The sequence below is a fragment of the Coloeus monedula genome, assembly GCF_965178545.1.
Source record: "Coloeus monedula genome assembly, chromosome: 4".
Lineage (NCBI taxonomy): Eukaryota > Metazoa > Chordata > Aves > Passeriformes > Corvidae > Coloeus > Coloeus monedula.
Window position 1 is genome coordinate 70,143,664 of NC_138784.1, and position 24,630 is coordinate 70,168,293.

A 24,630-nucleotide genomic window follows, 5' to 3' on the forward strand; every position below is an offset into this window, starting at 1 on the left:
AGGGCTCTGAGCAGGCAGCAGGGTGGGATCCAGCCACCTCAGCATGGGCATCTGGTGCAATTTGACATGGTCCATGGTCTCCAGCTTGGATCCATCTGCCTCTCCAGAAGGAATGTCTCTGCAACATGTTACATCTGCCAGATCCATGTGGCTGCCCAGGACCCCCAGCACGGCAATGAACATGCAAGTTTAGGCAACTGAACAGCACATCCTGGTGAAATGGCTGCTTGCATCCACCCAGGCTGGGTTGAGGTGCCCAATGCCCCTGGAGAAGCTGAAGTGCACAGGGCCCCTGATGCCAGGGGCTGTGGGGGGCTAAGCAAAGGGAGCCCTGGAGTGCTGCTGACTGCTACACGAGCTGAAGGATGTGGCTTACACATTGAAAGAGGTGGTTTGGTCTCAGACCCAATCCCACCCAAGCTGTAACAGTCTGGCAAAGACATTAACAGGCTCCTTCTACAGCAATGGTTATTGCTGTTCATTTGGGCTGTACAAAATACAAATCAAGACCTTATTACCTGAAGCACAGAAACCCTGAAAAGGTTTCCTTGTCCTGCAAACAGGGATTCATAGAGGCTCATTCTTACTGAGATGATTTAAGCCTTCTGGGTTGGGAATTCCCTGTATAGCAAATAGGGAATTTAAATTTGAGGAGCGTGCATGCCTTGCTCGACAAGCTGATCACACGCTGATTTGGAAAACAGAGAAGGAACCAGAGCTGAACCTTGCAGAAAGAGCAGCCTTGCTTAGGAAGGAGAAAGGATTACAGAGGAGATTAAAATCTTCCACCTGTTGAAGAAGTGTTCATAAACTGGGTGTGGAGGACACATTGCTTAGCACTGCCTCACCCCTATTCCTTAGCAAGACCCGTGAAAGCAACAAGTGAAATAATCAGGTCTGCCAGCACAAAAGGCCTTTGGTGCATGAGCCACTGACACATGGGACTGACAACCTGGAGGAAAGCAGAGCCAGGTTTCTCTCCAGGAAGCCAGATGCAACAGTTCACAGCCCTCCCTTGGGCTGCAGATGGACACACATTTTCACGGTGGATATTTGGCAATAAACTGAACCCAGGCAGGAGCTGAGCCTGGAGATAAGGCAGAGTAGTGCTAGCTCTCACCTGCATCCCCCTTCTCCCACTCTCTGAAGCTGGTAGTCAGCAAAGTGCTAAAAGAGCATCAGAAAAGACTCCAACTGTGTCCTGCCATGGCTGGCAAAGAATGACAATGTCAAAAATCCCAACCCCTAGGACTTCCATGATCAGATTTGCCTGTGAAAAATGGTAACTTTGAGTCAGCATACATCCTCCTCATCTAAAAGAGCACTAGGGAATGATTTGTGAAGCGGCCTCTGAGGTACTTTGGCACGTCTGTCCTCTTCCTCACTGCTGTAGTAGGTCCCGCTGGGCTTTGAAACAAAGTCAGAATCAGCACTGTTGATTTTTGCTTTGTTTAGCAAAAGCTTTTTGCATCCTGCTATTGATGGCTGCTCCAAAAGAAATCCATTCCCATGTAAGTTTTGTACTCAACAAGTTTTCAAATATTCATGTAGATTAGAAAGTCAGTCATAAAACTAATGTTTTCAGGCAGGATTTTGCTTTAAATAAATAAACACACATGCAATAAATAAAGCCTTCTTATACTATTGTATATAAAACCTTCTTCTTTTGGGTAGCATGTAACTTATGCAAATGTAATGCAAATACAAAGAATGAACATTGCACAGAGTGGATAGCACAGCAATGAGGTATGTCCTGGCAAAAACAGTTCTACCACACCATCAAAAAGTTATTCATGTTGACAAGCCATGAAATGTCTGCATAAGGAAAAAGGGAACAAAGTAGGAATGCTTTAATGCTGTGCCTCATTGGAGCTGCTTTTTCCTTCAGTCTTGTATAACTGTGACAGTTGTGTAAAAGCGAAAAGTAAAAAAAAATAAAGCACTGGTAATGCTGTCGGGAAAAGACATTTGTTTCTGTGGCAGCTCTGTGGACACAGCCAGATTTGTTTCTCCTCAAAACCAATTTGAACAGGGGACACAGTAACTTCAATAATGGCACAGCCTGGACAAGCCACACTAATGCACACAGTGGAGTTCTGGTGGGAGCAAGGATTTTGGCAGCTGAAGGGTACTGATTCATTTCCTACCACTTTTGCTCAAATTTCAGCCTTTTTGCAACTGGGAGGTGTCCAGGGCTACCCCATGTCACAAGTGGCAGAAATTAGCTATTTTGCCACAGGCAAAGCAGGTAACTTCATGGTGGGAGAGCAAGCTGCAGGTCCCAAAGGTGCCAGCACTGGAAACTCAAGAGGTACTCACAGGATGTAGGCAATGACCCCGATGGACCAGCAGTCCACGGCTTTGCTGTAGGGCTTCTGGGCCAACACTTCAGGAGCTGAAAATAAAAAGCCAAACAAGCACATGTTGTAAGACAAGACATTTGAATATGGTCAAAAGGCAGGACCCTGAAACTTGAAGCACCCCAAGACCTTGTTTTGCTCTCCACATACAGCCCTTGCATTTGCAAATGTCCGGGTTTTCTGAAGGTCATATTCTCACAAAAAAGGACGACTCCTAAAGTGGAGAAAATTCACCATTTTTTTGTCTCCAGGCACAGAAAACAAAACAAAGCACAGAAAAATGCATGAGAGGCAGAGGGCCATCATCTCCCTCTTTAGGAGGAAAATGAGGCCAAGCTCTGCACGGGTGCAGAGATGCACATTCTCCCTGACAGCATTGTGGCTCCGCCGCGTCGTGCTGCCAGACCAGGGAGTTCCAGAGGCAGATCAGAAAGGGCAGCGAGTCAGGGAGGAGATAAGCTACATCTGCAGGAAAGGAAGGAGAGCATTCACCATTTCTTCCAGCAGCTGCCTCCCAAAGCCTGCTGGATGTCGGAGTCAGAGGGAGTCATTAGTCCTTCTGCCTCTGGGAACACAGACACCTCCAGAGGGAGAAATGAAAAGCAACAAGAATTGGACATGCACAAAGGAACTAAGCCTCCTGCCTCTATAGTTTTCAGCCACCATAGTCAGAATTTTGCTAGAAGCAAGAGCCTGGGCATTTATTGAAACTCTTCATGGATCTGCTTTAGTGTCTTACACTACTGAGACTTAAAAAGGTGTATTTTTTGTTTGGAATCCTGAGTATATGTTTTCCCTGTTGGCACCTTGCAGTGCAAATGCTTAAACCTAAATTTTAAAACCCTGAGACCCTAATCTTTTTCATGTAAAGAAGCTTTTGCCTTTTTCAAAGCAAAATGTCCACAATAATGCAAGAAATCACTGATTGTGCCATTCCTAAAGCAGACTTGCCACACTGGGTTTTAAAAAGCACAGTATTTCCTTTGAGTAATTTGGAGTTCAAGGGCGGGAAAAAAGTCATGAAGCAGCAAGTCCCAACAAAAATGTTTCTTGGGAGTCACACCTTCCTCTGCTAGGAGTCTCACCAACACCAAAGCAGTTAGTTAGCTGAAGAACAGAAAAAAAAAAAATTGTGAAGTACAGAGATGTTTTAAAACTTGAGCCCCACACTTATGCTCTGGTGTACTGGTCTTTTCTAAGAATTATCTTCTTAAGCCAGACAAGCCAACAAAACCAAGGTGAAACCTGCCAGCAAGGTATGGAACAAGAAGAAATAATGAGAATCAGAGAAGACTTTCCAGTGCTTTGACATGAAGGCTCATAGAGAGGACTGAAGGAAGACAGTGCACGAGGCAGGTGAGGGCATCCAGGTTCCATTTCCACATGCACAGCAGTGATGGAAAGGGTCAAATTTCACTAGGGACATGTTGCAAAAATGAAGAAAATACAGGGGAATGTGGGTAAAATTATAGCTGGCAGCCAGATTAGGAAGACTCTTGAAGACTGGGATAAACCCCAATCTGCAGCACAGGTTAAATACTACCCCAATTTTCAAGTCATTCAGCAAACTGGGACCACTGCATGTGAACTGGAAATTGGGACCACTGCATAAGAAATGAGACAGTTTCCTATTTTGTCCCATCCCTTGTAACTGAATTTTGGGACAAAATATGAGGAAGAAGGGACTTAATATTCTCCTGTCTTTATGTGCTCAGATGTCTTCCAACTCTCAAGTCCTTCCAAATTCCCAATATTTTATTCACATTCTCTTCTACCTTTGACTGTCTGTGCCTGTTTACATACTTTACAAGACTAGTAAACATTATACCTCTCATAGCTCCCAAAGAAAATATTATGCAAATAGCTGCTGAGCACAAGTGAGCTCCTGACATTAAAGAGATATGCCACATTACCATAAGAGAAAACAATTCTGAGATGAGGGGATGTGAACTATATAAAGATTTTCCCTCTTAAAACATCAAAGCTGTGCTGGGGCATTTCTTTCTGTTTTAAATGAGTGAAAAACACTGACAGCTGTTTCTGTAGATGGCAGCTCTGAAACAGGTAAGACCAATATAGGATCAAGCCCAAAGCAAATGTGAGGCTATTACCTCTCCTTTGGTAAACATTAATGAAGAAAGACAGGAGCTTTAAATACTTCTTTTAAGGCCAAATGGCCACTTTTGATTTTTTTTTCCAATGAGCAGACATGCAGCAGGAATAGGAGGACATAGCTCAGCATCATCTGCCTCTGATATACGGAAAAGATGGAAATATTTAATGAGCTGAAAAAAAGTCAGAGGAGCTCTCAGGAATGGTGGCAAATCAGTGCCAAGAGGCAAAAGCAGGAGACACAATGAAAAAAATCCAGGAGCTAACAGCATTAAAGAATCAACACAGACAGCTGGGGAGACAAAACAGCAGAAAAGAGAAGGGGAAAGCCAAATCTCCCATTTCTGGCACTGGGGAGACGTCAGCTGAGCAAAGGCTTCCACTGTCACACACCCCCAGGGAATCACCCTGGGCTCAAATCATATACAATGGTCATCCAGACAGAGAAATCAATGGAGCAAACCTGGACCCTTCGTTCACATCCAGGAAGGTGTTTCAGGCTGGATCTGCATTGCTACAGTGCTGGGTATGAGGTGGGGTAGCAAACTTAGAGCCTCCTTCCACCTGCAGGTACATGAAGATGTGCTTCCCAGGCCAGGTGATCCTGCTGTCTTACAGTTAGCTTTTTTTTGGTTATGTTTTGCTTTTACTAAGAGAAAAAATACAAAGGCTTATTTCAAATGGAGGGTTTAAGAAAAGGTACAGACCAGAACCTTTGGAACCCTTTCAGAACACCATGCCATTGCCCTCAGAGAGCACAGCTATGCTAATAAGCTCCCTAAAAATGCAGCTGCTGGATGCCAAAAACTGCAATCCATGCTCTTGCAAAGAGCTCAGGTGATGGGGATTGCTCTGATACTTTAAGCCTGTTGATCACACTGTACAAGCCATGAGGGTGTCTGTTCCTCATAACAGCCTGTACTGCACACAATGGGCCAACCCAGCCCCTCTCCTGAAGTGAAAACCTATAAAGTACCCTCCTCACAGTCCAAGCAGCTTCACCACAAGACCAGAGTCCTTCTTCCACTGACTCCAGGGGTGAAAACCACTTCCTCCCATTTTTTCACACATTCCTCCAGTGTTCATCTTGTTCTGGTTGGCCAAGACTTTGAAGTTTGAGGCTGTTTCCGAAGGAGAGCAGGGTTTCAGTGCAGTATTGCTGGCTTCTTGTGTTCCTGTTGTTCTTATTTCATGTTGCTGAGTCAGATTTAGATATCTGCCATTGGTCAAAATGCAGTTTATGTTTTACAGAGGGTAACACAACTCTGTGTCAGGATATGGCAACAGAGCTGAGAAATTGCCCTGTCATGTGCTTCTGCCTGAGCAAACCCTGTTCAGAGTGATTCCCATGCTTTATTTTCACTTGATTGCTCATGATACTGCCTAAAGGCTCCTAAGGTATCTTATTGCTAATAAGGATATTCCGAAGGCTTATTGAGTATTTTCTAACCTTTGACTCAAAGGATACCAAATAGGTCAAAATTCAGCATGGAAATCTATTGCTTACTTAGATGCTGTGGTCTTGCACAGGGCTAAGAGGAACACATGGCTTTGTGAGATCTGAAACTGCCACTGGATTTCTGGCAGAGCAGACATGAAAGTTGTGAAATATAAGCAATACAGCAATTTCATACAAGCAATACAGAAAACGAAAACAGTGAGTGAGGTGGGGTGTACAGGGACCAACCACATAACCAGGATCCAGCACAATTTGTACGACAGGGAAGTATAAGAAAATTTTACTTGAAGCTGGATTGGGACTCAGAGCAAGAATTTCAAATCTCAGTAGGATTAAGATATTAGTAAGCCACAAACACAGCTCATAATTCAGTGTTTCTGCAAAAGGAGATCAGATTGCCTCAGACAGGCTTTCCAACATTTTTTTCTAACTTTTCCAGTGTCTTGAAAGTCTGAGTTCCATCTGCAGAAGTAACCAAGCTTTTGAGGGACCACCTCCCATGGAAAGTCACTCAGTGAGACCCAATTCCCAAACATCCAAAATCTCTTTAGAAGAATTTGCCGAGTGACTGGGGTCTTCTCCTTGTGGGTGCCCAGTTTCACACACCTCAGGGATGGCTCATTTTCAGGCAGGTTTGAACAGCTCCCCCATCAAAACTGAGTTAGTATATAAGGTCAAAATCTGACCCACCCAAATCTATGATGTTCAAAATCATAAATCACTAATGGTTTATTGGGATCTTGCCCATAATCACACACATCACTCAGGGTTTTGAAAACATCACTTCTTCTCCACATTAGACAATGGGGTAAGACCCCTGCGGGTCAGTCCTCACACCTAATTTGCAATGAAATGAGCTGTACAAGCTGCCCCACCTCTCCCAATTCAGGTGCTATCTAAAAGTTGGGTATCTAGTCCCAGCTCATCACCCAGACTCTTTCCATGAGAAATGGGGATAAGAGTGGCAAGCAGATAAGAAAATGCAAGACCTTCTTAGAAGAGGTTGTATTGTCAGATCCTCTTTTCAGTAAGCAAGCATTTAGATTGGCCTCTTAACAAGAGCGGCTCACATAATTGGGTTAAATTATCTTAACCATCAGCTTTTCATCACAGGGCCAAAATCTCTGACAAAACTCCTGAAAAAATAAGAACTCAGAACTGTTGACAGTAATTTAATCTGTAAGGCAGAGCTTTAAAAGCTAAAGTGTTAATGTACTACTGGTCACACACATTTTAGATATAGTCTAATTTGAAAAGTAATACTTTGATTTTCAGAAAGAAAACTGATATTCATTAAGGAATTTAACTACAATTACACCCTTCCTTAAATTTCCTAACCACATAAACAGGGATTTAGTGTCTTGGATACTACTGTTCTTTGTAGACGAAAATAAGAAAAGCTGAGATAAAAACTGAAACAAAAGGAATTGAATGTATATCCTGATCAGGGAAATGAGAAATGACGGGGGGCAGGGGGTTTGCATACTTGCAAATACTTGGGCAGCAGACATGAGTTAAAATCAGGTTTGCTTCCAAGTCAGAAGCTTGTCCAGCAGTTTGCATAGCAGGATCTGACTGGACCCATTTCTGGAGGTGAAGTATAAATAGTAGCCAATGACTTCTTAACAGAGCCCTGGGTGCCTTTGACATGTGACACACGCCTAATTCTCTTCCAGGAATTTAAAAGCAAAGCAGTTAAACTGACAAAAATAATAAATTCTAATAAAATCTTAAAAAATTGAGTGTTCTACGTATCTCTGAAGAAAAGCAGGAAATTAATTTTAAGTGATGGATCCCTGAGTGTTACTTAACCCTAGGTAAAATATGTGGGAAAGAAAAAGCAAAACACAAAAAGAGGTGGCAGACAGGGCAGTTCATGGGTCAGGACTGTGGCATTTGTCTACCCCAGCTCAGCTGAGGACTTTTATTCATGCTGTGCCATTAGGAGGAAGACTCTTCCATTGATTTGAGGGCAGTTGGCAGGTGCTGCAAGTTGGAGTGACACTGGAAGGCATGAAAGCTTTTGGATGTGGGCAAATTGCAGGCCACCTATGCAGAAGCCACATCATCAGGTGTTAACACTCAAGGAGGATCATTTGTGGGCATCGCCAAAGTGACCAGCAAGAAAAATGTTCTGTGCTTGGAAAACGTTCTCTGAGCAATCTATTATGTTAAAAAAAAAAGTACAGAACTAAAGAGGAGCTGCATTCTGCACAGAAAAATAGTAATAAAGAAAAAAGATAGAACAAATACTTAAGGATGTTTTCTTTGTGAAGAAGGGGAAAAGTCCTGTCAGCACTTCAGAAATAAGTGGCTGTGACCTCTTGAACCGGGATGAGTAAATCCTTGGTTCAGCAAGGTAACAAGAAGCCTGGAGGCACTTGTGCAGCTATCAGAGCCCAGACCACGGGTAATGAGAGCTCTTAAACATCTCTCAAAGCACTACAGCTCCTGTCACAGGCTCTGAGAGCTCCCTCTCCAAAACAGCAAGTTTTCCCATGTAAATAGGAACGCTGAGAGGCCGCATGAGATCACTCAGTGACTAGAGTCACTCCCTCATTTTCATCAGCACTTCAGCAAACATCATCTAAGCTTTCCTGTGTCTTGAGACTCATTCTAGTCAGTGCCCATTCCAGAGCAAAATAAAACATGTTTTTTAAGGACAGAAGAGCTGACAGCAAAAGTTATTAAAATTGCTGTCTCAGCTCAATTCCTGCTGCTGCTCTGGAAGAAGATTTCCAGTTTGGTGTGATTACACGAGACTGCTACTCAGATGGCATCCTGACCCATGTCTTAAAATAAAACAATGAGGGGCTGATGGCTTCATGATGGGAAAGCACAGAAATCTGTTCCTTTTCCTAATTTTATTGGGATAGAGTGTGTCTGCGCAGTGTGAAGATAATGCCCAGAAAAAAGAACCTGGAACAGATCTGTATCACTGTGTCATAATCACATAACCTGAGTTCCTGTACTATGGTATCATCAGAACTATGAAAACAGGTGAGGTGGCAGCTGCAAAGTAAAAACAGCTTCTGACAGCTGGAAAATATCCAGTCTTTACTGCTGGAAAGATCTGAGACAAATCTATACACTGTCAGTTTCATGGATTTCATGGATACTCCGGAGTTTAATTTTCCCACCTCAGCTGATGATCTTGGTATGGCAGGAGGCACAGACTTGCTGGATGTCTTGTGCACAAAGGGAGCCTTTTAAACAGTGTTTGCTCAAACAGACCTCATCACCACCTGCCATTTCATGCTCACTTTCAGCTTCTTTAACTGTTGTTAAAGGCTGCTGGTAAACATACTGCTAATAGGTAGCCCTGTATAATCACTACCAAATGGATAAAAGACCAAAGAATAAATGACAGAAAACAATTTGATACTGTCCAGGAAGGCCCAAGGATCTAAAGAGCTTTTGCATTCTGACACCTGAGTCAGTAATTTAATGTGGCTGTAGCAGAGGATTGCTGAACATGTCTGAAAATAAATGCAACTCTTTAATTTTACTTTTATCAGAGGAATCTGGCAAATACTATCTTTATGATTAAAATAATACATTCCATTAGGTAAAGCTTCTTCATTTCCTAGCTGCTTGCAGAAGCAATAGATTTGAGGCTATTCTTCACGTGCTCCTGGTGTAGCTACAGGCAGTGTTTTTGAGATAACTCATTCTGCAAAGGACTGAAAACATGAAAGTGAATCCCACAAACCCAGAGCTAGCATGTAGGATTGCACCCCAAAGGGGAAGAGGACACAAGGCAGAGCACAGGCAACTGCTAAAATCTAACAAATATCTGTAAAATCTCGTGTGCACCATGTAACAGCACCAGAAAATGAGTATTGTTTCATTTTCACTAAAATATAACCAAAGCTCTTACCGACATAGCCAGGAGTTCCGCAGGCTGTGGACATCACGTCTCCTTTACCCTCCATCTTCGACAACCCGAAGTCACTGATCATGATTTTTGACTCTTCATCCTGGCTGTAGTAAAGCAGGTTCTCAGGCTAGAAGGGAGAACAAGCACAGTGAGTTTTGAACGTGTGAGTGCAGTAACAACACCTGTTGACCCACGCATTTCATTTAATACAATCCTTAGTCACACCATACATATATGAATATAATTTGGTTCCCCTAAGCCTAAAGTCCTTAAAACCTACATGGATATCCTCTCCAGACTCCTGTATGGCAACAAGTAGAAGAAATTGACATCCTGAGCTTTGAGCACCTTTTCTGGGATAACAAACTTGTTCTCTGGCACCTCAAATAAGACCTAAGGCTCAGCCCGTAATTGTGAGATGTGTCTTACACATTATCACTTCAGAGCAGTAAAACAGAAGGATTCTATTGAAAACAAGTAAATATGGCAAATCCAGGCAGTGTAATGTAAAATTTTATACAGTATTTGGAGAAAGGAAAAGGAAAACAGGAGGTGTTAGAGAATTTTTGTATCTTCTCCACTGGAAACAAACTGTTTTGAGAGAGGAAATGCCTTTACAGTTAACAGACCTGCGCAAGGATGTTTTAGCTAGAGCTGATTAGGAAAAAATGCTGAAGGAAAAATGTGCTATAGCACTAAGCACAGCAACTTGTTTATGGCAAGAGAAAACAAGGATCACTCCACAAAGCCCTGTAACTTTTCATACCAGAGTCGAGTCAGGAGGATTGGAGAGACCAACTAACCTCCATCTGCTCCAGACAGTCCTGCATCCATCCACGTGTTTTGAATGTGCTGCTGCTGCTACACAACAAAGCTCTTGCTGGGTGCTGTGAGAGCCCACCTCTTCCCCTGCTTAACATTTGGGCTCATGAAAGGGTCCACACCTGCAGCACTCAGCCAGGTGGCAAGGGGCCCTGGACCTTGGGGTGCTCACCTACAAAAGTGATGGGTACCCAATGTTTCCAAACAGCCTTGGTGGAGTCTTTTGCCCAGAGCTGGTACAAATGCTGACATGCAGCCTGCTGTGTGCTCCACGAAATGGTGAGGAGCAGCTGCGGCCACGCAACACCCTCAGGCTCCCTGGGACACATCCAAGCTTGGATTCTTGCAGAGGAGAAGTTGCCGTGCAGCAGCAGCAGCATCCATCTTCCCTTCTCCAGCTGCTCTGGGGAAAGGGGGAATGAAGAAGTGCTGGAGGGCGATGTCCCCATCCAGGAAGGTAAAGCATTTCCTGGCTCCCCAGCCCCAGCATCAAGTGATGGCTTTATGCATGGGACATGTGTGAACATGGGACACAATGGCCATGAGAGGATCTACAAGCCACAACCACAGCTGTGGGCCAGCTGGGCTGTGGTAAAAAGGGAAACGATTCGGTTCCTAAAAATAAATATGCAGTTGTACCATTTATGTTTCTTTCTCATGATACCTCCTTGCAAGTCCAGTGCTTTAACTGACTTTATAGTGCTGACACTGCTTTAGGGACTACAGTTTTATGCCATGTTCCACCCTAGGCTGGAGTCACTCCTGATCTTTACTAATGCCCTTCTGATCTGCTGAGGGGTTGGTAGACTTGGAATTAGGGGGAAAAGCAGTTATTTCCTAACAACTTCTGCTAACTCACCTCAGGTTCCCACTTCCATTTAGTAAAGCCAAGAAACCCACACTCAAACTCGTTTAAAAGAATTCTGTTTCCTCAAGCTGGTTAATCCAAAAAGCATTAACAAGGTGGCTCTGTACCAAGTGGAGCTGCTTGAGCCTTTCAGTCCTGTTCATCCTGGAATTCCCTGGACATCACCTGCTGCCATCTCTTCTAATCTGCTGTTGCATTACTTAGATTAGAGACTTGGAGCCCAGACCTGCTTTTACCAACTACAGCAAGTACTATTTTGGTACCTGAATAAACACATAATTACAATAAATAATTGTTATGGATGTTTCATGGTTTGTATTTTTGTAGAGTGGATCCTTTCCCAGAGTTTCATTTTGAATCTTACACTTATTTTGATATTTTGAGATCACTATTCTATCCCTGTTTTTCTCATCATGTTATGTTTTTGCTAACAGAAATTCACAACAGGTGTTCCTCATATTCTGTATTTTATGAGTCATTTTGACAACTGCTATGGTACTGACAAAAGCCTGCAAACAAAAGAAAAAGAAAAGGAGCTACAAAATACCACGGAGAAGGTTGCTTTGATCTAAATTCAGCATGGCCTTACATAGACTGTGAAAGTAATTTGTACATGAATTTACTTCCCAATCACCAGATCCCATATTTTACTATAGGAACTTTAAAATAAGATTTTTTTTTTTTTAAAGTGAGAGGTATAACCTGCTTTGGATTATAAATACAAGAATACTAAGAGCTTGTACAATGGAATATCTGAATTAAGAGGTCTTGGATGTCACTCTGAAAATGTTGGTGGCAGAAAGAAGCCTGAAGTTATTTCCTAAAAACTGAATTTGGGAGCAAGCTGGTCATGTTAAAATACAACATTTCTATACTGGAATTCTATGGAGCTCTAATAAATATGAGAATATTTCTATGTACTTCAGCATAAGGACAGGAAATGAACAGGAACTGAGGGCAATGTGTGGAGACTGCAGGAGATGGAAGCCTAACCAGTGCCTCCTTACAGGAAACCGATTATTTGGCACTGTCTGGACTGGACTGCACAACACCAAGGAGGATATTGGTGTATATTATTTGAGGATATCAGTGTATATTTTCTTTCAGTGGATTTAAGGTTTTGTCTTAATCATGTGCCAAACCAATATGTAAAAATCTTGCTACTTTCTGTTATTGCCCTATCTGTTGAAGATCATAGGATGCTCCCTCCTGTAGGAGGTATACAGGACTGAGGCACATCCCTTGCAGCAGTAAGGTGTGGAAAAGCTTGCAATCCTATGGAAATGGCCCACACACAGCTCAAAGATTCACACCTGGAGTCAAAGATAGGCAGGGGGAAATGACTGCATTGAGGTTGTCACAAAAGAAATCCATGGCTGCCTGCCTTGGGCACTGCTGCACTTTGGAGAACTCTGGTGCTGGTGGTTACACCAGTAACAGGCTCTATTTTGCCCCATTGCATCTGGGGATAAGCCTGTCATTTATTATTTTACACCACACAGCATTCACATCAGCACTGATTTTGGAGAAGACAACAAGCAAATAAAGACTATCTCTCAAAACCATGGTTTTTCATCTGTCTGAAGGCATAACAGTGAGATGACATTAGCAGCACTATAACTTTGCTAAGAGCAGTCAAAAATTGCAAACATGTAGTTTAATATTAGATTATATAGAAATAAATTAAGAATACATTTAATAAAGATTTGTATTTAAGAAGTAAAAAAGGAAAAAAATTCCATTCTTCCTGCCTTCTGACTCTATTAATGTTCATTAAGCCTTTTTATAAGGCTTATATAAGGCTTGTAACCTGTAGCCAAATTTCAGTCTTTTTCCAGGGGGGAAATACAAGCTCTGAATCAACATCCAAGGAAACTCCTGTTTGGAGCATCCCTCCAAAATACAACCAGAGGTGTTATTTCAGTCACTGAATTCTTTATTTCTGGCAGTAAAGTTTGGCAGAATTAACCAGCTCAGCAACTGAACCCACAGTTTTCTCTTGAAATTTGTATATTTTTCTAGTATCTTCCACTAATTATTTAAAATACTAAAGTGCTATCAAATCCAAGCCTTTCTGCTTGTTTTAATAACAGTTTAAGATACTGGAAGAAAACAATAAAACAACCATGTTTAGGGTTTTTTTACCTGAAAAGCTGAGAGGTTTAGATGTGACAATATGGTACAGCTGAAAGGATAATCATCTAAATATCCCACTGGCACACAATGGTCCTTAGAAGAACCCTTGTTGTTAACAGTGTCTCCGAAAACACTGCTCCAAATGATGGGAAATCATTCAACTTTCCCCCACCAGTGCTACCAGTTATTATTAAGGGAAAGTAAATATAGCACAGCAAACCTGCAAAATACTTTATAGCAGTAAACACACCCCAGCTGAGATTGAGTTTTCTGCCTTAATGTAACATCTTGGGTGTTAATGGCTGTTGCCCACATCATATGTGCAAAACTCCCACTGTAACTGCCCTGATTGCAGAGTCCTCATTAAAACCAATTACATGGGGAGGCTTTGGAGCATCTCTCCTACAGTAAAACCTTCCTGAAACAGCAGTCCCAGGGTACACGTGTTTGTTAGGCTCACATAATTACACAACCTTCATTAACACTGCCCAGGGGACCGAGGGGTGCTGTGGCTGTACCTTGAGGTCCCTGTGCACGATGCCCATGCGGTGCAGGTAGTACACAGCGTCCAGGACCTGCCGGATCAGGGTGCTGGCATCCTTCTCCGTGTAGAACCCTTTCTCGACGATGCGGTCAAAGAGCTCTCCCCCAGACACTCTGGAAAACACAGTGGGAAGCAGAAGTGTGAGGATGTGCTTTGTAATGCCCTTTCTGTATCATTAAAGGGTGGCCAAGGCCATGCACTAGACACAGGCAGCCAGAGCAGATCTGCCTGCAGCTCTGGGGTCTCCCCCACCATCCCAAGAAAGGCCACGAGGATGGTGAAGGGTCTGGAGGGGAAACCTTATGAGTAGGGGAGAGGTCACTTGGTCTGGTCAGCCTGGAGGAGACTGAGGGAGACCTCATTGTGGTCTTCAGCATCCTCATGAGGGGCAGTGGAGGGGCAGGCACTAATCTCTCTGGTGCCCAGTGACAGGACCAGAGGGAATGGCCTGAAGCTGAGTCAGGAGAGGTTTAAGTTGCATATCAGAAAAGGGTTCTTCATCCAGAGGGTGGTTGGGCACTGGAACAGCTCCCCAGGGCAGTGGTCACAGCACCAAGACTGACAGAGATCAAAAGAATTTGGACAATGCTCTCAGGCACATGATGTGATTGGGGTGTCCTATGCAGGGCCAGCTGGACTCAATGATCCTGATGGGTCCCTTCCAATTCAGCATATTTTATGATTCTATGAACTGAGTTTGATTTTCTCCAAGGACTGGTCAGGCTGTAATGGAAAATAAAATCCCTCACACATCAGGGAGTGCTCAAAAACTCACTGGCACGTGCAGAGGGAATCATGAACATACCCCAGCAAGAGCCAGGGGAGCAGACCCTGCTTTCCATGCTGTCCCACCCTAAAGAACTTTGCATAGGCAGTTCCATCTGCTGGTGCTGGCCCACTCCTCAGATGATCCCTTGGGGTTCACTTTTCACTCCACTGACCAAGGCCTGCGGTTTGCCCTGAAGGAATGATCCCATTCTTTCCCCACTAGCGAGTGAAATGCATTCAGGAGTTGCTGGCACTACCTATAGAGCATTAGTTTATTAAAGCAGCCTGCACCTCTGACACTTTTAAAAACTCTCAGCGGTCCCCTCCTTTACTCACACACGTATGCTCATTTACCTGCAGCCACAAGCTCTTTAGGCAGAGCACAGTCTCTGCCTGGCACTGGTAAGAGACGGTTATTGATGAGGAGCCCAGATTATCAGTGCAATTAATCACCAGATGACACAAATGAGGAAAGGATTCCACAACTCAAGGAGGAAAGAAAATAAAACCTTGACATCCCACTATTTAATGTCTGCCATACTGCCCTTTTTCCCTGCCTTGCTAGAAATAACATGCTCTGAACCCAATCTTAAATAAAGAATGGCACATGAAAACTCCCTGGAGGAGTATCTGAGGAAACAAAAGAGGAAAGAAATGTCTGAGTAATTGAAATAATAAAACTGTCAGCAAAAAACTGCCCTACTAGGGTAAATAAAAGATTTCCATTTTAGCAAGCAAAACCTATTAAAAAATAAAATGTATGCAATACGTTTCTTCAGCAAGTTGCACTACTTAGCATATCATAAATAGCACAGTAAAACTTTCTTTAAAAACAAACCTAATAAAGGGAAAATAACAAATGATTACAGTCATTAAATACATATGGACTGAGAGCTTGCCATTACACAAACACTGGGTAATTCAGCCACTCCAGGCAATAATCTGCTTGAATAATAACATGAAGTCACTTCCTAGGGAAGTTTGGAGCCTGAAAGGGAGAGAACGCTACCTCTAATAATGAACACATTCAGCCTCAAAAATGAAAAGCAACCTTGGAAGAAAAAGAAAGAAACCAGATAATCCTTCTATTAAGTGGTAGGCAAACAAACCAAACAGCTTGCTAAAATACTGGCACTGAATTGAAACTGCAGGAAAGGTGAAGTTCACCCAGGATCTGAAGTCCACCAGTAGCCTGAATTAAACCCCTTTCTTTCCTAGTTTCTCAAAATAGGAGTTGTATTTCTCACATATATATATATTTATATATACATATGTATGAATACACAGAGTGTTGCTCCAAGCTTCTTTTGGACCTATACTCACCGCCTGGCCCATTCTGTGCCCTGCTAAGGGAGAACAAACACACCTCACCCTCACTGTTCACTGAAGGCAGAGACAATTTTATTGAATCTGGCTCCTATTAGCTGACTGTCTTTTTATATTTCCCTTGCAGTCCCTTTGTTTCCTGTGGATTGATCGCACCGAAAATTGAGCCCCCACAGTAATTAATATCACTGAATACAGCACATTTCCCCATGAAAGTGCAGTGTATGTTGTTTTGCAGTTTCATACAGTTACTTTTGTTACATTCAAGCAATGGACTGCTTTAGTAGATACCAATTTACATCACGTACCTTCCTGCACAAGGAAACTCTCCTTCGATCTTTGCAGAGAGTATATTTCCACAGATTTTTTTTCACTAAATTGACAGAACTTCCCTCCATGCCAGCTCACTCCCCATCCCTCTTTAAGCCTCATTCTTTAATTGAAAGTCTTCCTAGTCAGATTTAGTCCAGTGGATCTACTGTACCCAGGCTCAATCTGTTTATAATTTTATTCCAACACACAGAAAATATATGCAACCTCTTAAACGATGCACTGCAAACCAGAGCTTAATCCAAGGACTCAGGAGGAGCAGCCCTTACATTTGCAGCCACTTGCTTATTCAGAGTGTTGACAGCATCCCAGGTAGATGCAGAGAGCCAAGGGTCTTGTGCTCCTGTTTATTAGTGTGGTGACTCCACATTATGGTGCAGTGCACGTTTGCACTCACCTCTAGAGTCTCCCTGCTGTGGGCAAGATTCCTGGCTGAGGTCCACCTCCCCGGGATGCTCTTCAACTCAGCACCCAAGGCCATGGCTACTTTCCATATGGAGCTTATGTCCATATGGCTTTTCTCCTCCAAAATAGGCTTAACTCGACTGTAATGTCATTGGGAATGCTGCTCCCTGCACGGCGCACAAGGGATAAAAGTCAGTGCTGTTACAGGAGTGAACCAGCAAAGGCAGCTGTGGGAGAGCATCTGAGCTCTAAACTCATGGTGGAGATGTGGCCCGTTAGCTGGTCTTGATCCCAACCTCCTCTGCCCTGCTGAGATGGGACTTGGCATCTGCTCTGAACAGACCTGGGCACTCACAAAGCAATGCTGCAATTTGTTCCAGTCTTTAATATTCTGGAATAATTACTTTCTTTTTAATGCCACCATCCAGCTTTGCCCTCTCTATGGCAATTTTGAGGCAGTTGAAACTGCAGGCAGTAGGAGCAGAATTAGGTCTTTGTCTTAAAGAAATTTAAGACAAAATTTTTTATCCAGAAATAGAGGGTAGGAGGTATTTCTCATTAGTGGAAATTAGAGGACTGATCCTGTCTTGCAGCTGGCACTGGCTCACAGAGCTGGACACAAAAACAACAGCAAAAGGAACCCTTTGCCCCTGCTGATTTTAATCTTGGTTCCCAGTGCAGAAAAAGTCAAAGGAAGACTAGCCAAGTTGAGTTACTTGAAAAGCATTTAACCCTGGAGCAGCTCAAGTGTCACACTGTGATCTAGAGTAGCCATCAGCCCTGCCCGGGGACTCAGAGTTGGGCAAAAGTCAGCAAAGCAGCCACAACCGCATCTTCTGTATGGATCTGTCTGCTGGGACTGTCTGGATGGAACGTGTGTGGCTCCAACCCTTGGTCCTTGCTCAGCCACTGAGCAGTGACTCTCTCCTGGTTCTCCAAGCAACATGGGAAAAGCCCAGCAGCCAGAGAAGGAGCTGAGCTAAGTGTCCCCATGGCACATGGACACCCTGGCAAGTGCCTTGCCTGTCTCCAGCAATACAGGAAACAATTTCAAAACAATGACCAGATGATTAATTTCGTTTAGGATGAAAAAAGACCCCATCAAATCCAGCCATAAATATGCATCATTTTCACTTCTACATCTTTCAGCTGAGGCTATATGCCTTTAGTACATGTCACTGACTAGCCACATGAGGAAGGCCATAACAAACATTCCAGGTGAACGGATTCAAGGGGAAGCCTCACCCAGTGCCCAGTACAGGGGGCAGTCAGTGCCCTGGTCCTGCTGGCCGCACTGGTGCTGGTACAGGCCAAGATGTAATGCCATTAACACCCAGTTTGAGGAGGGACAGTAGAACACAACTTGACCATATGATAAAAGAGACATTAGCTGCAATTCCACTGGGGAAACACAGATTGCACTCTGTTTCCAGGGTTTCCTGAGATAAAAGCTTCCGGATCTAGTGTTTCATTAAGGAGACTTCATGTATCGATCATGCAGATGATACAAATCTTTCAGAGGATCCAGCCTGCTGCTGGAGTTTGTGATAAATTCCTACAGTTACATTTTTAATATTTTATTTTCCTGATTTGATTTGGGGGTTTCGCTTCTTGTTTCTTCCCAATTTGATATTTAAATGCAGCTCTAAACCTCCAGCGCAAGCTGCCGCACTGAGTGGCTCAGTTTAGGACAGGTTTCAAAAAACTTTGAAAATACCAATAGTTTTGTACGTGGACGAGCTACCTTGTTACTTGGGCTCTCAGTGTGTTCACTGTTGGCTGAATGCCCTGCACAGACAGTAAAAAAGGACCCTGAAAGACCTTGCAATGCTCATTAGAGGCGAAGGAGAGGTCACTCTAACAGTGTCCTAGTAATTACTCAGGCTCTGTTCAAGGATTGGTGTCAGTCCTTGACATTACAGTTTCCATATTTGTGCAATTTCTAATTCACAGATGTAACCCGTGAGAGACGAGGAAACATTCTGGCATTGCTATTACACCTTCCCTTTACATTAACATATTTCACCATCAGTTCATCAGGAAAGAACCAAACTGGTAAACAAAAAGAAAACAGCCCATGCTGCAGGCAAAGAGAAAGGGCATTATCAACCTGTTTCTGAAGCATCCAATTCCTCTGCAGCACTATCAGGGAAGCAGAATGTGCAAAGTTTCAAAGAAGTACTTTGATGAAAAATGAGAACCAAACAAAAATCTTCCTTGTAATTTAAGGCTCCTAAACAAAAAACAAGAGCCCATCTCTCTGAATTTCTGGTGGTTTTGCCAGCAGAGTGAAACCTGCACCCGCACATTGCAGGTCACTGTACCAGATACCTGCCAGACTGTCACCTCAGCAGGGCTGCCTGGTGGGGAACATCCCTACATATGTTAGCCTTCAGGTGAATAAATACATGAATAGAAGAACAAATAAATGCTGCAATTAAAAATATGTTAGTCATATTAATGTATTCATGTTACCCTTTCTTTCTCTTGGTGGGACTGTCTTTGGGTACAGATATATCCTCTCATTTCTTCACCCCTGCATCCCTCACTGTTACCGAGTGTAGAAACCTTTCTTCTTGTTTTAGGAGCTTGAAAAATAACACCCTTTGAAATATCACTTTGACTTCTTGGCCATTTGACAAAACACTGATGTTTTTCTTCTGCCTCTTTTGTACTACAGGCTGGAATTGCTCAGGATCATTTACTGCCTGACACTTTAATTGCTTTTTATCAGGAGTCTTATTGATGAACACATTAGTGGTGGACATACATGAAGAATCTCAGCAAAGCTATTCAGAGCTTGTCAGCTTTTCCCTCCAGAAGGGTGTTAAGTTCACCTGATGCTTCACTGTACAAGCTATGATCCATTCTCCATTGGACAAGTCACCAAAGCACCATACATCATGTTGGGTTAGAAGAACCACCCTGGAAAGGCAGACACATCCCTAGGGATTCACTAAAACTGTTTGAACCCGCACATTAGGGATGCTTAATGAAAAGAGGACTGATATCAGAAACTTGGAGCAGGAGGACTCCCAGGACAATATAAGAAGTAAGTTAAATATGAGCATTACCCTGTAACTGTGAGCAGCTGATTGATCAGAAGTTACACATTTGCAGTTTCCTACAATATAAATCAGAAAAAGTACAGAACTCAGCATGAAGCTGAAGTGTGAGGGGAGATAAGAAATACTGAAGGAACTATTCCTGAGACGTTCTGCCTTTGGGTATTACGTTTCTCTAATGAAGGAATTCTTATTAATACAAATATTTCCATTTTTAAAATGTATTCTGTTTTTCATGAAGGCCTTTTCTGTTTGGCTTTAAACTTCCTCTGCATTGTGAAAATGCATGAGAACCAGAAAGCAAACCTGGCCAATGTGCTGTTTGAAAGGAAAGAGAAATTGGCCACCCTCATCTCATTGTTCAAATGAAGTAACACATAAAAGGAAAATGAGTAAACAGATTAATAGATTTTAGACCCAGAAAGGAACATTATGATTACTTATTCTGACCTCTTGCAAATAGAAATATGTGATGAAAATTCTCCTTTTACCAATAATCTAGGGTGTTAATCAGGCAGGGACAGATATTGCTACAGAATTACTGTATGGCCTACAGAGATTTGCCTTATTCAGTAAATATGTCAGAAAACTGCCCTGACTTTCTCATTTGCAGCACATCATAAAATACACAGCTTGAACAAAGCAAGGACTTTCCTTGTTATTGTATCTTTAAATCACCCAGCTTAAAATCTGCTGGTAACATAAATACATGCTCCAAGGCCACCAAAGAAAGGACACAGGATTGGTTTTGGCTTAGTTTTCTAGAATGCAGGAGTGTGCATATGCCAGGGAGGAATGGATAGATGTTAGCACCCTCTCCTTTGATAGCGCTGTTCAATCATAGAATCACTCAGGCTGGAAAAGATCTTCAAGAACATCAAGTCCAATCTTTGACCAAACACCCACTAAAATATATCCTGAAGGGCTACATCTACTCCCTTTTTGAACACTTTCTGGGATGGCAGCTGCACCACTTCACTGGACAGCCTGTTCCAGTGCTTGACCACTCTTCGAGTGAAGAAAATTTTCCTCATATCCAACACGCACCCTTCCTGCTGCAACATGAGGCCATTTCCTCTTGTCCTATCAACAGTTTCCTGGAAGAAGAGACCCCACCTCATTACAACCTCCTTCCAGATTGTGTAGACAAAATGCAATCCAATATTGCCATGGTATTTATTCTGGTTTTTCAGCTCTTTCATCACTGTGATGGTGGCTGCTCCAAAGGCCTGCTCCCCACTCTGGGGAATTGTTCAGGAAAAAATTGGGAAAAAATGCTGTGGCCATTTTTCTGAACCAAACTGAGCAAACTAAACCAATTTTTTCCCTGCATTAAAAGTTTCATGTGACATTTGCTGAGCAGCTGTAGTGAGGTTGTGCTTTGGAGAACAGACCTCTGTTTCCACTGGGGAAGACTGTTAAGTCTCTGGAAAGCTCTGCTCAGGGATGTAATACAGTTTGGCAGTTAAAAGCTTTGGAGACAGCATTTTCCTTCACAGAATCCCTACTGCAGAGATCTTGTGAGGTCCATGATTCTCCAAGGTCAATGCTGTCTTGTTTTATTCAAAATTTTATTCCATATTGAAAGAACCAACATTATATTCAAAATTTCCCCATGTCCCATCGGCTGTAAAAAGTGTGACTGAACCAAGGACAACCAAATGACAAAGGACATCAGGTTTTTAAGTCTCTTGTGATCACACTGTTCTGAGTGGCAGCTTATGACAGCCCTTCAAATGCCAGCAGCCCATCTATGCTCATTCCCCCAGGCAGTGGTGCATGGAGGAAATGTGGGACCAGCCAGCGACAGCAACACTCCCTCAGTGCTGCCATCATTACAAGGCACAGGAAAGAAACCAGTGCTTCCACTGATGACCCCACCATGCAACCAAATCCTAAGAAATAACAGCAAAGTTTCACATTTCTGGCACTCTGCTGAGGTCTGCAAACACCATGATGCGAGGAAGATGGGCACATCCTTTTTTCCACTCTTCTGAGCTCCTATAGTGCGACTGGCACCTCCACAGGAGCCAAGGAATCATCCTAGGATTAGCAGGTGGATCACACTCAAGTGGGCTCCTTGTCATTTGGAAAAGGACCTGTGGAGGGTAGTGAAACACTGGCACAGGTTACCCAGACTGGTGGTGGATGTCCCATCCCTGGAATCATGAAAGGTAACATTGGACAGGGCTCTGAGCAACCTGATGTAGTAGAAGCTGTCCTTGCTCACTGCAGGAGGGTTGGCCTGGGTGACCTTCGAGGTCCCTTCCAACCCAAACTATTCCATGATTCTATGACAAAGGTTGGCACTTCATCCTGTTTTTCTTCATGGCTCTGCATTAAATGGAAAGGCAAAGCTGAAACTCAGCAGTGGTGACTTTGACCTGTGTCAGTCAACAGTTTGATACCACCACATCCCTGCAAGCAATGTATTCACCAGTGAAAAAACCAGCATTTTAAAAAATGTCACTAAAAAAATACACTGTATGTACTTAATAACTCAAATGTGTAGTTTTAAAAGAAGTAATTACTCACTGGTTTAATAACTTCCTTCTGTGGGATGTCAGTAAATCAGCCCAATCACTCTTGCTTGTTGTGTGTGCATGTGTGTATATATATATATATATATATATATATATATACACACACATATATATGTGATTTTGTTGATTCAATCTTTTTCACTTTGCTTCTAGGAAACAGAAAAGTACAGCTCTGTAGACAAACCACCACTCAAAATACATTTTCCAGTATCTGAGGGCTGGAACAATGTATTTCCTAACTGCTGTCTTATTCCTCCACCATAAAATAAGCGGATAGTAAAATCTGGAGGAGATTCCTCACCTGACAACAATTTAAAACTAGGTCATGTTTCAGCACTAATAGGTTTGGTTTATTTTCCTTTTTACTTGTTTTCCAATGGAAACCAACCTCAATGTCCTGCCAGCATTAACTAGGAAGAACAGACCTAAAAATAATGAAAACTGATGCAACTGAAAACAGATATTGTAAATTACACAATGTATAGTAAACAATTTTGAAATATAAGGTGAATGCACCACTGAGAATTGTCCTAAATAACAAAAAGGAGCACAGGGAAGTGCAGTAAGGTCACTCTCAACTGGAGCTTAAACAACCCGGATTTTTTGTGAAATACATTTAATGGAAATTTGGGGTAGTGTGTACTCCTTTTTCTGAGACTGACTTGCTTTCCACTTGCTTTCTCACAAGAAAGTTTGCAGGCAGATGTCATCACAGAAATAGCCAATGTAAAGGTAACACTGAGTAATACTTGTCTCAGTGCAGAAAGATCTTTGAAGCTCCTTATATCCCCTGTACCTCACATAAATTCTACTTTTTTTTCAGCCATCCCTTTGTCCTAGAGAAATACCACCCTGGAAAATTTATTTTGACACTCCCCCCCCCCCCCAAAAAAAAAAAAAGGAGAAATGCTGTCAACTGGTCAAGATATATTGTTGCAAATATGAACTTGCCAAGCAGTTTGTAGAAACAGTAAATTGGGAGCTAAATATTAAAACCAAATGACCAACTTAACTCTAAGCTATATAGGTACCTTGTTTTATCAAACCGTTGCAACAACTATAAGTACATCTAAAATGTCATTATTATGCTCTCTAACTTTTGAGTAAGTGTCAAGAAAGTTGCAGAGAACTGATAAAGTAAACTTCAAAATTCTAATTGCTTATAATGAAGTATTTCTTAAGAAATGTGCAAGCAACTCAAGTACAAGAAAAAAACCATTTTATTCTATGTGCACAATTTTAGGTCATACAGTTTCTATAAATATCAGGAAATACATGCTGGAGTTGAAATATATGTTGGAGTTATCAAGGCCAACTCCCTGAAATACTCCGTGGCCATGAAAAATCAAACAGAAGGTTTAGGAGAAAAATGAGTACAAAATAGAAAATAATTCGTCTTCCTAAGCATCCATGGAATCCTCCCACTTTCAATATTTTTGAGAAAGTTCATCTCACCAAATCTTGCAAGTCTAGACAATAAGGACCTGTACAAGCACTACCACACTCCTCTCTTCCAGTCAGCACAAGGAAGGGAGCATTTCTAGGGTGTGAGAAGCAGAAATGTCCATTTTTGTGTTCATTTGGACAAATCCCACCTTGATGATCTTTATGGAAAGAGTCCTCAAGATGCTTTGACTGAAAGCATAATCAAGCTTGGGGAAGTACAGAGAAGAAAAACAAGCAGAACCAGAGAGCTTCTCTGTGAACAGAGAGAACACATTTTATAAAGAAGAGAGATGGCAGAGGAGAACACTACAGAATCAGAGCTCCACAGAAACATGGAATCATTTAGGCTGGAAAAGACCTCTAAGATCATCGAGTCTGACCGTTAACCCAGCACTGCCAAGTCCACCACTAAACCATTCATGAGAAGGATGGAGCATGGGCAAGGGAAATATAAAGAATTATTTCACACCACAGATGAGAAATGGGGGACCTAACGGAATTAGCAGGTGGTGGATTTAAGACAAAAGCCTTTGTCATCTCAAGAGCCATCCTGGAGCAGATGAATC

At 42.6% G+C, this 24,630-nt stretch overlaps 1 protein-coding gene across 1 annotated transcript in view; it reads right to left on the bottom strand.

Annotated features, from left to right (window-relative positions):
• The window catches only part of CAMK1D (calcium/calmodulin dependent protein kinase ID), a gene marked incomplete at both ends in the record, with an annotated part of 122,371 nt that overhangs the window by 20,925 nt on the left and 76,816 nt on the right, over nt 1-24,630 (bottom strand). Inside the window, 3 exons of the mRNA XM_082280377.1 lie at nt 2,320-2,395; nt 9,812-9,938; nt 14,156-14,294. Coding sequence (XP_082136503.1) covers nt 2,320-2,395; nt 9,812-9,938; nt 14,156-14,294 — 342 coding nt within the window. The remainder of the gene's footprint in view (nt 1-2,319; nt 2,396-9,811; nt 9,939-14,155; nt 14,295-24,630) is intronic.